The 17,656-nt window shown below is 44.3% G+C and overlaps 1 protein-coding gene and 1 long non-coding RNA gene across 12 annotated transcripts in view; one reads left to right on the top strand and one right to left on the bottom strand.

Annotated features, from left to right (window-relative positions):
• LOC141513583 (uncharacterized) overlaps nucleotides 1-17,656 on the top strand; it is a 74,945-nt gene that overhangs the window by 10,904 nt on the left and 46,385 nt on the right. The window contains exons 2-3 of one of the 4 annotated variants that reach the window (XR_012475830.1): nucleotides 1,248-1,450; nucleotides 2,669-16,826. This is a non-coding gene — a long non-coding RNA (uncharacterized LOC141513583). Of the gene's footprint in view, nucleotides 1-1,247; nucleotides 16,827-17,656 lie in introns of those variants that run through there. The other 3 variants (XR_012475829.1, XR_012475828.1, XR_012475827.1) reach the window with 3 other exon arrangements.
• The window catches only part of BCAS3 (BCAS3 microtubule associated cell migration factor), an 851,656-nt gene continuing 843,133 nt past the window's right edge, over nucleotides 9,134-17,656 (bottom strand). For 6 of the 8 annotated variants that reach the window (XM_074223544.1, XM_074223545.1, XM_074223546.1 and 3 more), the window contains 2 exons: nucleotides 13,208-13,301; nucleotides 9,902-10,023 (listed from right to left, as the gene is read on the bottom strand). In XM_074223544.1, coding sequence (XP_074079645.1) covers nucleotides 9,987-10,023; nucleotides 13,208-13,301 — 131 coding nt within the window. In that variant the 3' untranslated portion in view covers nucleotides 9,902-9,986. Of the gene's footprint in view, nucleotides 10,024-13,207; nucleotides 13,302-17,656 lie in introns of all 8 variants that reach the window. The other 2 variants (XM_074223548.1, XM_074223550.1) reach the window with 1 other exon arrangement.

Below are 17,656 nucleotides of genomic sequence, written 5' to 3'. Positions count from 1 at the left end.
GGATCTCTTTCTCTAGGAACAAATTTAATTTCTAGCCCATTCTCAGAACTTACAACATCTTCCTGAGAAGAGGTGCCATTTCTGAAACTGCTTGTTTCCTCCCTAGTTTGGTTTTCCCAGAGAGTCAAATACACTCTGATCTAAGTGTCATAGGTTAGATGAGGATAATGTCACTGTGCTAAGGAGAATAAAGCACAAAAGGAGCCTAGATGCCTTTGTACTGGGAAAAATCACACCCTTGAGTGGTCACAATTGGTCATCTTGGGGGCTTGGTCTCAGCTGGACTCCACAGGAGGTGGACTCTGGGAGTCTGGACATATTTCTGTTTGACTTCCTCTCAGGAAAGTCTTGGAGAATTAGTCTTAGTCCCTTCCATCATCTCTGTCTAATGCCTCTCCTTGGGATTTAGCACATCAATATCCCATCTCATTTTGATTCTGTCTCCCTGTCTGAGCACTGGGGAACAAGCAGTAATCTTTTCTTTTGGCAAGCCAGTGATATTGAGCCCCAAAGAGGTTAGATGATTTTCCTAAAGTCACAGAACACAACTACAAGCAGGTTCCTTTTGTCCCAACTAGCTACTAGTCAACACTGTCACAGACTGTCTTAGACATGTCGGGGAAGTACATGGTTTATGAAGAAGGCCCAGTTGGTGGCTATTGTCCTTAATGCCCAAAGATGACCAAAATGACTTCACTATCATGGACACATTGTCCCTTGACGCCGACTGTGGCTGAGCAGACCAATGTGAGCTCAGAAGACTTTACCACAGGTCAGACACAAAGTGTCCATTTGAACTTTTGCAGTGGAGATGTCTTTAAATTTGCACGACTCATGTTTCTTTTGAGCTACTGCAATTCTGCTTTGCTCATCGAGCCCAGTGTCTTCTTTGATGAGGGTATTTAATGCTCCTCATCTCGTGCCCAGTGCCTTTCATGTCCCACAATTGATTATAAAGTTCTTCAGAGAGACCATGAGAGTATGGTGGGCACTGCCCTAAAGCTAAGGGAGCACTGTATCTCAACTAAACTGTTGCCTTCTGATGATTATAAACTATGGAATAGCCACTTATATTTCCTCCGATTAGTCACAATCTAGGGCAGAATTCTCTGATAACTTCAAGTGTTGTAGTGGAAGCAAGTAGGGCCAGTTTATCACTGGTGGAAGGGTCCCTAAATATCCTTCCCTCTGCATTGATTGAAGGCCATTGGTCAGATAAATAATGAGATTGTCTCATTTTCTTCCAGTCCTGCAGGTCTGGCCCCTGACTCAGGCTCTTCTGCAACTAGAGGAAGTCCAAGCTTTCCTTCTTTTAAGAGAAAATGTCTATCGGACCTGAGGACATCAGGTCTATGCACTGGAGACCCTCTGTCTGAATTCTGGAGGGCGAGATGACTGCTCAGAGTCTGAAGAGCATGTCCATTCCGTAATCAGGAAGGAACCAGAAAGGGTAAGTCTCTGTGGGAGACCAGGTTTGAAGGAAGAGGAGCCATCGACTCCAAGCTGGTAGCCAGAGGTTTATGTCATATCTATGACCGTAAATTCCATGAGGGCAGGGAATTTGGATGTCTTTACATGTCTATGCACACAGTTGGCAGAGTATATGTTGAGGCAAATAGGAAATAATCTGGTACAGTGGAATGAGTTGTATGTGGTAAGCTGGAGTGACCCTCCAGTAAAGAAGAATGGGTTCAAATCTTACCACCCATGTGGTCCTGAGCAAGTCACCTAACTTCAGTTTCTTCATTTGTAAAATGAGGGGAGCTAGGCTAGTTAGCTTCTTAGGTTCCCTAACCAGGTTCAGATCTAAGATCTCATCAATAAGCGTACATTAATTGCTGGTATCCAAGATAAAAATTAAATATTCTCTACCCCTAAAGAGAATACATTCTATCCTATGACCAAAAAAATAAATCCTGGCTTTGCTACCTATAAAGCTTGTGACTGATTGTGAAAAAAATCATTCATCTCTTGAGCTTCCAGTTCCTTTCTGTGAAATGGGGATTATAATATTGGAGTTAATGAACCTTTTCCTAGGATTTTATAGGAATAGGAACATCATTGGAGGTACAGTGGAAATTATGCTGAATTTGGGAACATAAGGACCTGAGTTCAAATCTTGACTATGCCCCTTGCTACCTGTAGGGCCTTGGGCAGGTCCCTAAAACCTAAACCTCTGTTTCCTTAGCTGTAAAATGAGGGGTAGGGACCTTTTAGGTCCCTTCCAGCTCTGGCTCTACAATTCCATGCTAAGTCACTTATGCGAAGTATTTTAAAATCTTTGATCCCTAGGTAGATGTAAGTGAATAATGATGCTGATGTATTAGAATGTCTAAGAATGATGGATGAGATCAGACCAATGGACTAAGCTACATATTTCTCCTCACTACCTTCTAAAGAAGGAGACTCCCTCTATCCATGCAACTGGGCCCCAGGGTTACATAGTATATGTCTTAGGTGAGCACTTGGACTCAGGTCTTCCCAGTTCCAAAGACAGCTATTTATACCATGAGTCTATAATATATCATATCTACCTTTCCCATGAAAAAAGACCCATCATACTCTGGGGGTTCTAGACCTTAGACCACCTGAGTTATATAGAGCTAGGAGTAGCTCCATGTGGTATAATGAGGATACAATGTTTTCTAGCTATTTCTCCCTCCTGCAGATAAATACCTTCTTGAGTCACATGGACTGCCCACAGACCTTCAAAGATCAAGAAGGAGTGACTGGAACCTTGAGAGGGTCTGGGTCCAGGACTTCTCCTTCAAATGCAGGAAGGGAGGGGGGCAGCACTGATCACTTCCATGCAATAACCCGTGCTTAGGTCTCCTTTGAGCTTTCACTATTTGGCCTGAATATTTTATTGCCTGCTTGAACTCAACAAATCTCAAACTGAACATGCCATCTTCTCTTGTTTTGGCTCCCCCGAGTCTATTCCTCTTTCTGTGTCACCGATTTCTGACCCCTCCCACCCCCAACCCTAACCCATTTCTGTTTGAAAATGGCATTCTTAAAATTCCCCCCCCCCTTTTTTTTTTTTTGCTTTATCTAGTACAGAGTCTTAAGTGCTAGACTTGGAGTCTAGAAGACTTAGGTCCAAATCCTAACTTTGCCACTTAAAGATAACACCTCCCTATGTGATTTCTGGTAAATCATTTAACCTCCTGTTCCTCAGTTTCCTCTTCTGGAAAATGAGGGATTGGAAGAGACCAGAAGGCAGCTCTAGCTCTGAGATGTTATATAAAACTCCTTTCTGGTATGAAGGTGAAGGGGGTAGAAACCACTCCTTTCTTGGTACTCATTCCTCTCCAGTTTCAGAAACAAATTGTTTTCTAATTTTCTTCTCTTAATAACTATTCCTTCTCTGTCCAGTTCAATGGTACTACCCCCCCCAAGCATAATGGAGAAAGAATCTTCATTCTTAATTTTTAAAATTTCCTTTATTTATTTAAGGCTATGGGGCTCAGCTAGGCAATTATTTTATTAAGTGTCTAAGGTTGGGTTTGAACTCAGGTCTTCCTGACTCCAGGGCCAGGGCTCTATTCACTGTGCCACCTAGCTGCCCCCTAAGAATCTTCATTATTAAATCACCAATCCATTTTTTTTAAAAAAGTGTCATTGATATCTAAAAAAATTTGTCAGTTCCAAATGTGATCATTTCCTCAGAAGAATTTCTCTCTTGTAATAAAGAAAAACTTAAGTAAATCAACATTTACATCTCTAACAGCATTTGTGGTACCTTTATGCTTCTAGACCCCTAGCTCCAGAACAAGAAATGAGAGCTACGTTTCATCAAAAGCCCCCATTAAGTAGTCACTAAATTAATCTGGAGTCTTAAATCTTTTAGTTCCAAGGCAACTTCCTGTTATTATTTCACATTATTTCCACTCACAAGTAGACTGGATATACCTGATGATTTTCCATGTTTAAATGTTTCAGTTTTTTGATTTCTTTCTGCCCTATTCTACCTTCTATGCATTTAGACATATCATCCTCTCTCCCTCCTAGCCCAGTTCTGCCCTAGTGCGTCTCATGCTTGGAGACTCATAACTTTAGATTTTTAAATAGAACTGGAGATCACCTCTACATTTCCACCTGGTAAAATTATGCTCTTCTTTCAAGTTTTGTTTTTTGCGAGGCAATGGGGTTAAGTGTCTTGCCCAAGGTCACACAGCTAGGTAATTATTAAGTGTCTGAGGCCACATTTGAACTCAGGTATTTCTGACTCCAGGGCTGGTGCTCTATCCACTGCACCACCTAGCCGCCCCTTCTTTCAAGTTTTGGCTAAGATATAACAAATAGAGAAAATCTTCCCTGAATGACCCTTTTCCTAAGAAGTGATTCCACCCTACTGAAATCCCTCATCCTTCACTGTGACTTCTGTGCATGTATCTGGCGGGGGAGGAGGGGAGAGAAGGCAACTGGGCTTAAGTGACTTGCTCAGAATCATACCAGTAAATCTGAGGTCAAATTTGAATTCAGGTCCTTGTGACTCCACAGTCAAGGCTTTGTCCATGGTGCCAGCTAGCCATCTTGTTGACTTCTGTACACTTATAACATATTCTTTTTCCAGGGGTGTGTGGAGATTATTTTTAAAACTATTTATTTTAAAACTTTATTGAGATCCCTTGTTGTTTTCTTATATCACATTAATTTCTCAACTCTCATACTCAATAATATACTCTATTGTAACAAAGAAAAACAGGTATGACCAACAGACACAACAATGTTTGATAAGTAAACCTTTGTGAGCCACGTTTTCTTCTTTTGTAAAATTCAGAGGGTGACTGATCAAGATTTGGTCCTAATGCTCCCTGCTAGCACCATCTTGGATCACCTACCTTGCCCAAGTGGACTCCCTAATACATCAATTTCAAGAGTGATGTTATAGTTGGAGTCAGAGGACATAGATTCAAACCTTGGCTCACAGGGTCTCTTATAGGTCTACATTTTTACTAGGAGGGAAACATTTCCATCTCTGCATGTATGATCCTTGAATTACAGTTATTGGTATATGTCTAACTCTCTCAACTAGACTGTAAGTTTCTTGAGGTCAGATACTATTTCAGCTGGTCCTTCCCTATTTGATGGGCTTCTTTACTCTTCAATTCCCCTATCTCAGTCCCCAAATAATTGGGTGTTTTTTCTCTTCAAGACCTCCAAAGACATCTTCATTCCTGATCCTTAAAAGATGACTAGATTGATATGAACTTTTGATTGCCCTCTATCCCTCAAAAAATTTCAATATGAGCATCCTGTCTATTCTCCTTATATCTGATTTACAGAACAGGAATCCCTACTCCTCATTATGGCAGATCTCAACCTGAACCCTTGACCTTTTTTCTTCCTGCCTTCTTTAGGGTCTTGCTACAGCAACTGGCCTCTTCTTCATTTACCTTTCCATCCCTTGGATCTCCTGATAAATCCTAATCCTATCCCATTCCTCTCCTCCTTCAGTAAAAATTCTTGAAAAAGCTGTGTCTTCCCAATGCCTCTACTTTCATACTATCCAATAGGCTGTTGCTATCATTTCTTCTTTTGTAGCATCTTATATATGACCTCTTCTCTCCTCTCATATTGTCATCTTTCTGGTACAGGTCCCTAACATCTCACATCACTCCTTCTTCATCTTAGTGACTTCCTTCAATTTATCCTGTATATATCATTTGTTCATGGTTTACATGTTGACTCCCCATGAGACTGGAAGCTCTTTCAGAGGAAGAACTACTTTTTTGTAGCTCTAGAGTTTAGCAATTGTCATGTAAAGACTTAATAAGGGCTAGTTGACTGTCTCTACAACTCTACTGAAACTAATCTTAAAGGTAAAATAAAAAACCCTTTGAATCCCCAAATCCAAATCCTTTTATTATGTCTTCATCAACTCTCCCCTCTCTGCAGTTTTCCAAACTGTTGAAATCCTCTCCCATTGAATATTGTTTCTTTCTTTGGTTTGGGGTATCACTCTCTTCTAATTCTCTCCAAGTCTCAGTTTTCTCATCTGAAAGAGTGGGTTAGACTTAGATGTCTCTAAGATCCCTTTTAGCTCTGGTCCTCTCATTAATAACTCACATTTATTTAGCATGTTAAGGTTTGCCAAGTATTTTCTGCACAACACTTTGAGCCACAAAGTGTATTTTACATGAGAAAACTGAGGCACAATGAAGTTACGTGACTTGCTCACAGAACTAGTGATGATCAGAGGTGGGATTTGAACCTTGGTATAGTGGACTCCAGATTTTAGCAAGCTCTCCTCTATATCAGATGTCAGATCAGGAGTCAAATGCAAATTTCTTAATTTCAAGTCCTTCCATACTGTTCCCATTATACATAAAACTGCACTGCCTCTAATAGACCCTTTTTTCTCTATCCTGGGTCATCTTCACTTTGCCCATACTCTTTTTCCTTTGTTTACTTTCACATTATATCTATGCAGATGACTTTCAAATCTACCTCATTAATCCAACTCTTCCTTCTAAATTCTAATCTGACCCACTGTCAGATTTGATGTCAATTTGATAGAATGCAGCCCCCTCAAGATTAGGATTATTTCATTTTGTCCTTTTTCTCCAGTGCCTAGTATGATGGTGGGTATTACAATAGGTACTGAATAAATGCTTGATTTAAATCTCTACCCTGATGCATCTAATGCATGGCTTTGAACAAGCTACTTAACCTTTGTAAGCCTCATTTTCCTCTTTTTTAAAATTCAAAGGGTGACTGATCAAAATTTGGTCCTAATGCTTCCTGCTAGCACCTTCTTGGATCACCTACCTTGCCCAATTGAGTCTCCCTAATACATCAATTTCAAGAGTGATGTCGTATTTGGAGTCAGAGGATCTAGATTCAAATCTTGGTTCACAGGGACAGCTTCGAAATCATTTAACTTGTCTGGGTCTCAACAGTAAAATGGAAAGGGGGTGGTGAACTAGATAATCTCCAAGGTCCTTTCCATTTCTAAATCTCTGATCTACAAGTAAGCATTTATTGGGTACCAACTTTACATAGAGCACTGGGAGAAAAACAAAGTTTAGCTATGTCTCTACTTGTAAGAATCCTATAATTTAATAGGGATAAAAGACAAATAGTATAGTGACATGATGGGAAGAACACAACTTGGGATCATTAAATACTGTATATATTAAATACATCAAATCCTATTAATTGACAGTGGGGAGCAAAGATCTGAACCTCACTCATCTGAAATTCTGGCATATGTAAAGTAGACATCATGATAAGACCATCAGTTCTTACCTCACAGGATCATTGTGAAGGTTACATTAAATCATACATGTTCAGGCTTTTTATGGACTTTAAAGTGCTATATCAATGTCAACCATTTCTGGTAGGCACTTAACATACATAACATGGACTTGAAAAAAAAATGTCATTGGACTAGATGACTTGTATGGTCTCTTCTAGCACCAAATCTATGATCACATAGTTGCTTACAGTCTAGCTCTACTTGGACATCCTGCTATCTTTTCAAATTTTAAATTTTAAATTGAAATTTGAAATGACTTTTTAAATTGAATTCAACATTCTTTTTCTCCTTCCCCTTCTTCTGCCTTCTTTCTTTCCATAGCACCATTCTTCACCGTCTTCCAAGTTAGAAACATTGTTTTTGACTCTTCCTCTCCTTAGCTAAGATACTTTACTGTCTCTGGGTAATACTCAGTTTCCTTATAAAAGGAGGGCCATTTTAGCTTGAGGTCTAGGAGCCTATGACTTCTCTTTATAACATCTCTCATGTATAATACTATCTCTACTTACATTATCTTAGTGCTGGACCAGTCTTCCCCACCCCCAATACTAATTGTTGCAAAAGTCTTATTTCCCCACTCTCCCCCTCCAACCCTCTCTTTCAATTGGCTCTTTGGACTTCAGACTAGTCTTTTCTATACTTAGATCTCGTTGTTTACCCCTCTGCTCAAAAAACCAAGTAGTTCCCTATTGCCTCCCAAGAAAGGTTCAAACTCCATTGCCTGGCAGAATCACAGAATGACCTTTTCAAGATCTTTCACAATCTGCCATTATCCTGCATTTTCAGCTTTATCTTAGTCACTTATGGGTATGCTATATTTCAGCCAAACCAGATTACTTGGGTTGCCTTCTCCATCTCTGTGGTCCCATTGCCACATTGTTTCTTTCATATTGTTCTCTATAGTGGAAATGTCTTTCCATCTATTGGATTTTTACCCTTCTGTTAAAACTTGACTCTAATGCTAACTTCTCCCTGAAGCCTTCCCTGGTCTCTTTGAATGTGACAACCTTCCTTCTAGAACTTCATGAAGTTCTGTTTTCTACATTTCTAATGGTTTTAATTATTATTAAGCATTACCTATGTATCTGTTTGTGTCTTATTCCCAGATTGTAAACTCCACAAGGAGCAAGGATTGTCTTATTTTAACCATGCATCTTTTTTAGTCTCAAGTATGGTGCTCTGTATATAGCAGGTGTTTTATAAGTGTGTGGAAGGAATGGGGCCTCACTAGTTTGGATTGGACTTTATATCCAATGTTTGTGAGGGTCAAAAGGCAGGCAGGGTTCTTTATGTACTTTAATGTATTCCATTAAAACTTTATCTGAAATCACTTAATTTTCTTTGGGTTTGATTCAACATTCAAGGCTGAATGGAGTGTGTTTTATTTTCTTTTTCTTTGGGGGAGCAGTCTTCCAGATCAGTCAAGTTTGAATTTCTACTTTCCTTCTCAAGTCAGTTAGAAAAAGGGAATCCCTTTTCCCAGTCCCTATGTTCCAATATCAGCAGGTCCAGAATGCAAGGGTATATGGAGGTAGAACTGGAGAGGGGTGGAACACAGTAGGTAAATACTCTGCCTCCTAGGACAATCAGAGACCAAGAACTATTCCCTACCTAGCTGTTCTCTCTCTCTCTCTCTCTCTCTCTCTCTCTCTCTCTCTCTCTCTCTCTCTCTCTCTCTCCCTCCCTCCCTTCAAGGAAGAGAAGAAAAAGGAACCAAGAGCGTAACAACAAATCCTTCATGTTTCAAGAGAACCAAGACAGGACACAGGGGGCATGAGATGGGGATGGCTGGGCCTGTGTCCCAGGCTTCAATTCAGCCTCTGGGGAGGAATCCCTTTGCCCCCCCTCACCAATTCAAGGACACAAAACTCGATTTCAGCTAGATTTATTGGACAAGACGTACACTTCTTTACAGAGTTTCAATAACCATGGCTTCCTTCACCAAATAGAGGAGTTGAATCTTAATACAGGATTAGGGGAAAACAGGGAACTGTAAGAAATACCAACTTTTCCCATGAGCCAAAGGGACAATAAGGACTGGAAAAGAGAGATAACCTTCTCCCTTCATTTTCCATAATACTCCTGGCCTCAGTTCATGTGGCAATGGGAGAGAAATGGGTGAAGGGAAACAGTGAAGCAATGCTTTGTTATATCAGAAGGAAGAGAGATAGATGGTGGCCACCCAGCTTAGCAGAGCCAGATTCTAGGTTCAACTCAATCCATCTTCCCTCCACTCCCAGCTCTGGGAGGCTGCTGGCCCATGACTGGGCTTGTCCCCTTCTCTGGATGGAAAATATGAAACCAGACCCAGTGTGTGACAACATGTCCAACAATGAGGGTGAAGGAAGTCTCTACCTGGCCACAAAAAAGAGGGAGGGGGAGAGAGAAGCCACAGAGCCATGAGGTGCTTTTCGTGGCTGTCTCTTCTTGTCACAGCAGAGAGATGGGGAAATAGGCCAGGTTCTTCATCAGTATGCATGGGTAGGGTGGTCAGTGGAAAAAAGAGCAGATGCTAGAGAAATATAATCAACCCCAGGTCCTTCCCTTCCTGGGGTAAGAAGCTTCCTCAGGGGGCAGGCTGGCTGGAAAGAGAGTTACTGTTGGAGGAGGCTAGGGGAAGCCAGAGGGGAAGAGACTGAGGGGCTGGCTTTCATTAGTAGGGAGAGGAGACCGGTAACCATCGAAGTTGCGTGGGATGCTGCCACTCGTGGAGCCCGAGCTGTTACTCAGAGTCTCGATGCTTCCCTCTCGCTGGAGTTCTGCAAAAGAAACAGAAGACACCCCAGGTTAAAGCCAGAGCCTGGGTAGGGTGTGAGAGGTACTCCCTGAGGGGCAGGGATTTGTTGGGATTGTTCAGCGGGCACAGGTGTCTCCCTGCTGTCTCTTCAGCTTGCTACCCTACTCCCTGTGCTTCTGGATGGGACCAGAAGCTGATCCAGAGTTGAGGGTCCCAGAGCAGAGATCTGACTTCACTGGAGGATACCAACATTAGGCCAAAGGTATTTTTAACCCTGTCAATGTATAACATGGTTAGATCCATGCACGTGTACATCCATGCAGGCTGCAGAAATATGAAGGAATGCATGGATAGTCTTTCCAGCAACTCAGTGTCCTGTGTGTATAGTAATGGGACCACAGTATCTGAAGAAGGAGGGAGGAAGGAATATTACATCAATGTTCTCAGTCGTGGCTTCCTCCTTCCTTTCCCACTCTCCCATCACTCACATAGCTACTTATAGTACAAGGTTCAAAGTCCATAGGTCCATTGCCATGTCAACCCAGGCTGTGGCCCTAGAAGAGTGCTTGAGTAAGGGCAGCTCTGCTGTGGGGTTGCCTTTCCCTGTCTGTCACACACACACACACAGACAACACAGGCACACACACACACACACACACACACGCACACACACACAGAGCTATCAACAATTTGTCCAGTTCATCTTTGGAACCTTCTGGCAAATGCCTTGTTTCCACTAGGCAGAATAGGGTTAGGTGGTAGGGGAGATGGGAGAAGTTACATACAGGGGAATAGATAAGTTCCTCTGTTCTCTTCTGCAGGTGGCTGAGAAGTTCCAGAACATAAGGACTGACAGAATATAGAGATTGAGATGTGGGGCACTCCAGTGTTCCCAGTAGGGTGTGGAGTTTACCTCTCAGATCCTGGTCCCCTTCCCTGGGCTCTGTAGTTCTTTACTCCTGACCAGATTGTGACAAGGTTCTTAGCTGTCGCTACCCTCCATGAAGTCCCATCATGCCAGCCTGACAAGAAGCTAACCCATAGCATACCCTGTCAGCAAGCAACCCTACTGCAAGGCAGCCTCGTTTCCTCCCTGGTGCCATGAGCTCAGGATGTCAAGGCAGTAATTTCAATCAGCTAGGAGTGGCTGAGTCCACGCCGATGCTGTACTTATCCTGTCTGGTTTGGGGCCTTTGGTTCCCTCTCATGCATAACTGCCTTTGGTTAAGGGCTCTGACCTGGTTAGGGGTGCCAAGCAGACAGCAGTGGGGTCACCACCCAGAGAAGCGCTGTAGGCTGGTGCTATCTAACCAACAGCCAATGAGACAAGGGGATCTATATTTCCTTCTGTGGAATGAGTAGTTCTCAAACTTCTTAGGTCTTAGGACCATTATTTACTTTAAAAATTTTTGAGGATCTCCCAAAGAGCTTTGGTTTAGGTGATTAATGGCCTTTGATGTTATCATGAAAATAGTTTTGACTATAAGGATTCCCTGAAAGTGTTTTGGGGCCTCCCAGGGGTCCCTGGATCACTGAAGAGTCTGCAAGGATCCTAGGCTTAGCACTAGCATGGCTCCAGAGCTGGTTTATACAGCATTTGGGACACAGGTCTAGATGGATGAAAAAGGAAGCTAATTATTAGGTGGGGTATAAGGGTGCAAAAGCCTTAGTGACTTCTGCAGTAGAATGAAAGAAGTTAAGTGAATGGAGATGGTTGTGGAAAGCAGGGAGTGAACCTTCAGCTGGCTCTGATTGTTTTGGGTCCCAGAGATGAAAGCTGAATCCATTCCAGGTCCTACTCTCTGGATGGCAGTGCCCAGCTTAGTCCCCCAAGGTGAGGGGCAGGGAGGGGACAGCCAACAAGGCATTCCATTGGTTTGAGCTCCTTCTTTACCTTGGTTGTCCATCTCCCCCTTGCCCCCACACCATCACTCATCCCTATCCCAACCAATAAGGCACAAGCTGTGGGCGACAGAAGAAGAAGAAAAGGAAATTCAGATGCAAACCAGGAAAGGCAAACAGCCAAGAGCTTCAGGGAGACATGAGCAGGGGGAGAGGGGCACACAGCCTCTCCCTGCCACACAACACCCCCACCCCCCAGCATTCTGAAACTTATCCAGGTTTTTTTCTCTTTCTTATTCCAAAACGGCGGGTAGGGGGTGGGGGAGAAAGGATTGGCTGGCAAAGCAAGGAGATGAGCTGAAGAGCTCATGGCAGGGTAGGGAGGATGCTGGAAAAATCTCACCTTTTTCTTCTCCCTTCTCCCTCCCTCTGCTCCCCCAACCTCCCATGCTTCCTAGGATAGGTCCCTAGGACAGGAAGGAATTTTTATCATTCTCAAAAACATCAGCAAGAGTCAGGATAAAGGAAGGTTTAGGGTGTTAAGAAAAAAGGAATGCCAGCATGCCCAGGAAAAGACGCTTCAGAAACAGACGACCAGAGAACCCAGGTCCAGACAGCACATCTCCCCTTTCCCTGTTTTTCCCTCCACCCCCACCCCAGTGTTGGATCTACAAGCAGATGGACTGAGCTGGGCCACAGCTGCTATCTCCATGTTTGTGAAAAAGCACCAGTGGCACTGCTATATCTCGGGCTGCCCTTCCTGCCCCTGCCACATGGACAGTCACTCCAGCCTGGGGGAATTTTACAGAACAAATGTGCTGTCCCCTGGATATTCTGTCATCTACTATGGACTACATCTCTTAGCCATTCTAGTCAACAAACTACCAAAAAGGCGGAGGGAAGCAAGATTCATTTAGGCAGCTCAAAGACTTGGAGTTTTGTCCCCTTGGCAGATGACTAGTCAACTTCAACACACGGCGCCAACCACAGAACTCTGTGCCCAAGACCATGAGCCTATTCCAAACAACTGGGGGGAGAAGGGTTTGGGCAATCGAAGGGTGATAGAATGCTGTCAACAGCAGCAGGTTGTCCCACCCATCAGCCTTGAAAGAGTGGAGACGATGGGGGTGAATTCATTTCATGGATTTCCACTCTCTTCACTAGGCCATCATAAGGAATCCAGGGAACTAACTACTTACTCCCTGGTCAGGCTCCTGGGAATTCTTCTAGAAGGCTATATAGGGAGACAGAGGAAATATGTCTGGGGAAGCCAGATTCAGGGTGTTCAGTCCTTGGCTTCTCTCCATCCCCTGCCCCACCCAGCCCTGGTTAAGTAATCTAGAAATGGAAAAATGTTGCCTTACCTTCCTCCATCACGCACGCACAATGCTTTGTTATTGTAGGGTTGTTCACGAACGCTGGGCTGATGAGATTGTTTTTTTTTTCCTTTTTTTTTCCCTTTTGAAAAGAAAAGCATTGAGGCATCTATTTTGAAAAGATAGGGGTATAGCTAAAGAGGTAAATAGGTTTGGGCTGTTATTGTTTCATTTTTGCAAGCAGGTTTAAGAGGGTGTCAGGAGAAGGAAGTCAAACTTGGAAGGTCTGCAGCTTTATGGAGAATTTCCACCCATGAGGACATTGCCATGCAAGTAGGGATTCTATGGGGAACTCTTGTGAAAGGAGGAGGAGGGATGACCAACTGGGAGGGCTTCCAAGATGGAATTGGTATGATGGAGGAGATGGGGAAGGGGGGACAACTGTGAGCCACACATTCAGCAAGTGCAAAGTTGGGGTGGGGAAGTAGGGTTTCACAGCTTACTTCCAAACACATGCAGTGCTTGACCTTGGGTGAAAGTGGGCAAGGTGGGATCAGCTTATTCTCTTGGGAAATTTCAGGTGTGTGTGATGAGGGACCAAGCAAAGGCTGGGCCTCCTTTTCCCTCCTTCTCTGTCCCAAGGACATGGGGGGGGCGGGGGTTGGTAGTGAGAGAGGATGTCTCACCTTGTAACCCATAGCACATTCTATACTCAATTTCTCACCCCTGCCTGTTTCCAGGGATCACCATGGGGTCCCTCAGAAAGAGAATAGTGTACCCCCATCCACTGGGGCTATTGAAGATCAGCTTTCTTCAACATCCCAGCTCCTAATACCACTCCTACAACCTTCCTCATGTCACTCCCCCCACCCCCAAGCAATTGGGAGTAACAACCATTCCCAGAAAAGTAACCTGGGCTCCAAAACAAACTAAAACTACTCCAAGACTCCAGACTCAATTTGGGCCCATAGAGGCTGGAGACAAGGGGGCTGGGGATGCCATTATCTGCATGGGTGGAAGGATAAAAGTTGAAGTCATTAGCTCGGACCTATCATGTAACAGGTGTCACACGAGATCTAGCAATGGATTCCACAGAGTCAGTCTTAAACTGGCATGTATAAGTAGTACAGACAGAAATGACGACTTCCCTGGGGAACCACGTCAGAGGATGGAGAAGAGTTGAGAGAGATCAGGTAATTATTGTGAGGGGAACATTGTTGACCCCTGCCTAGCCCAATATTATAGGAATGACTTTTAGAATTTGAGGTCTGATTCTTTCAAAGATTTATGGCAGAGAATAAGACTTACAGTTTCAGCCTTGACTGCCCCTAGCCCCCAACCCTGAGGAATGCTGGGATGTAGAATGATGATGCAAAGGTATCCAAGAGAGATAGATGGGGATGAGGAAAAGGTCATTTCTTCTCAAGATTTGGGAAATTACAATGAAGGGAAGAGGACGTGGGGAGGAGGAGGAACTGAGAAGAATCAGAAATAGGCAAGTTTTACACAGACTTATAAGAGGAGAGGGAGAGAGAGTGAGTCTGGAAGAAGGAATGAGTCTTCAAGGAAACTACACTCAGGCTCTTCCAGAGGTAGCAGGGTACAGTTGTCTTTGACAGACCTAAACTGCTGTTTCCTCTGGTTTAACCTTCCTGGGCTCAGGTGGGGGACATGAGGGAAGGCAGCATTCCAGCCTTTCCCCTTGTCCCTGCCTCTCAATGACGTCCTCCTTTTACATATATCTGAGTAGGAATCCAGAGCCCCTCTGAAGTGGTATGTGGAGTGAGGGCTGGCCTGTGAGGACGTCTGGGGAAGATTCTGTCTGGCAGGGGCAAATACTCATAGAGAAGGGTGGCAGGTATGGAAAAGAGCACATGAAGAAGGGCTCTCATTCAGGGTCATTACTACTCTCCTCTTTCCCAAGGACCAAAAGTTGCATTCCTAAAAAATGTTTACAAGGAAGGTAAGGACCCAAGAGATCCTTAAAAGGGTCATTCCATCTTAAAAGATCCAGCCTCACTAATAAACATCTCTCTGGCCAGGGAAAACACAGTAGAGTTCCACTGCCCAGGACTCATGTCTATGATGTGTCCTAGTTTCCCCCAACCTTCTTCCCACCCCATGTACTCCTCCCTGATACCCAACATCCAGCTCCTATCTGGTCTGCCCCAGTGGTTCTTCCTTTTCCAGATTCACCTGCTCATAGTCTGTCAAAGTTTGGTTCACATAGACCCTCTGTCCCTTCCTTCCAGCTCGGCAGCTGTCTGGAGATGACATGAAGGATCTGGAAAGGCTCATCTGCCATTCCTGAGCCTCCAGGGTACATGACACTAGGTCCCTGAGCTGACCAGAGTAGTAAGCCATTCAAGAGGCCATAATACTGACACAAAGAACTTACACATGCTTTTTTTTTTTCATAAAAAGTCAATGATTCTACACGGCCCAGAACCTTAAAAGTATACTGACCCAGGGTGTCTGAGTCTGAAGAAGTTAGGGTATTAGTACAGCAGCCTCTACCAGAGTCAGGCTGAGGTGGTGTCCCAGGGTGGGGGACAAGTAGGACCAGTCCTGAGATCCAGAACTTTGAAGAGGCAGGTCAAGATTTCCTTCAGCCTTCTAACTGTTCAGCTGAAATCACACTTAAAAAGTCCTCAGCATGGGATTAGAAAGTCATTACCTAGATTCACTCAGAAACCCGAAGGCCTCTCTGTGGGTGGATAGATAAGTACAGGTTTGGCCAGCCAGGGACTCAGGTGGGGGAAGGGGGTGAGGCCTAGTTATCTCCCATGTCCCTCCTTAGGTCTAAATAGGAACTTCCAGAGCTGTCAGTTCTATTTGGCAGAGAGGAATGGGAAGAAGCTGAGAATATGGAGCTGCCTGCAGATGGAGGCTTCCATCCCCCTGGGACAGGCTAGGGTGCATCCCCCAGGACTGAAGAGTCTCTGGCTGGTCTAGTGGGGGAGGGAGAGGGCAGAGGTAGGAGCAGCAGCTGCTGGGCTCATGGCCTCCTGCCCTTCTTTGCTGCTGAGGCTCCAGGCAGGCTGGTTTATAGCCTCCACAGTGCTGCCCATTAAAAGGATTAGGAGAGTGTTTAGTTTGTATTGCATGGGCTGGGGCCACCCCTACCCCCCATCTCCCTGGAAAACAAACTGAGAACCTACTCATTCTTACATGTGGAAAGGATGGGGAAGAAAGGGAGTAGGAAGGAGACCTGCCATGGCCTAGGTGGCCTTGTTTTACTCCATATCTCTCAGAAGACTGTATACTAAGCTTCCTTTTCCTTCTTGTGTCCTAAGATCTAACTTGGGCCCTAGACCAGCAGCAGTGGTGCCCAGGTAAGATGGAGGGGGGCAGCAGGGAGGAAGAAAACACCTTAGTGGGCTTTTCTCTCTCCATTTGCCCTCACCAGCAGGTGTCCCCACAGCCCAGGGCCCATGCCAGCTCAGTCTCACCAGGTTCTGAGTGTCCCAGGTGTTTTTTCTTTTTTTAATCAAGAAATGGCTTAGGAATGAGGGTGGCAGATATTTGTTTATAGCTTTTAATTTTCTTCTATTTCTCTTTGCAAATACCCTCCTATAAGCTATAAAATAAATTTCTTACTCTGTCCTGACTCATTGATTGCTGGCCTCAGCACCCTGCTGCCCCCATCCCCCAACCTCTAACATTCTTGGTGATGGTGCTAGTGATGCCTGACCTGGGGCATGGGGCTGGGGTGGGGGAGGCAGTGAGCTAGGAAAACTTACAATTGTAGCTTCAATGGCCCTACCCTGGTAGCAATAAAGATCTTTGGATTTGGGGGTGATGTCCCATAGCTGCAGAGCTAAGTGGGGAAGGCTGTTCCCATTTGAGCCTCTGAAACTAGACTTCATGGTCGTCTTGGATCTATGACTCCTTTGGATATGGGAAGGAGCTGAGAAAGGGGCTCATTCATTAGGACTTGCTCTCTGTGTTGAATCCACTATTGAATTCAATTCCAGGAAAGTTCTCCTTACCCAAGCAAATGATCTGATTCCACAGCTAATACTATGGGAGTGGAAGAGGAGTAGGGAGCTTTGTGGGAGTGGGAGTGGGAAAGAAGTGTTTTCTCAGGGAGACAGGGCAGTTTAAGTTCTGAATGTAAGGTAGAAGATAGAATGTGGAGTTTGCCTGGACCAAGGAGGAAGCTAAAAGCCCCAATTTGGGGGGCAGGTTTTGCTTGGTGAAAGAGCATTTGCTCCTGTTTTCTCTCAGAGATCCCAAGTCATTTTCAATCCTTAGAGAATTTTTTTGCAGGAAGGTTAAGGGGACAGACAGCTAAAGGAAGTCAGCTGGAGAAAGCCAGGGTTCTTCTCTGCATGTGGGCAGGAATGCTAGCCCTCAGGGGATGTAGGGCAAGGAGGGATCCCTTTTCTCAACCCCAACATTATCATCCTGTCACCCCATCTTCTGGAGTCTTAAGCAGCTTTGCAGTGGTGGTTCCCAAAGGGTTCTCTCTGTGAATCCCTATCTCTCATTCAT

Source organism: Macrotis lagotis, chromosome 2 (genome assembly GCF_037893015.1).
Source record: "Macrotis lagotis isolate mMagLag1 chromosome 2, bilby.v1.9.chrom.fasta, whole genome shotgun sequence".
NCBI lineage: Eukaryota > Metazoa > Chordata > Mammalia > Peramelemorphia > Peramelidae > Macrotis > Macrotis lagotis.
The sequence above is the reverse complement of the archived record's forward strand: the minus strand, read 5'-3'. Positions and strand labels throughout refer to the sequence as shown.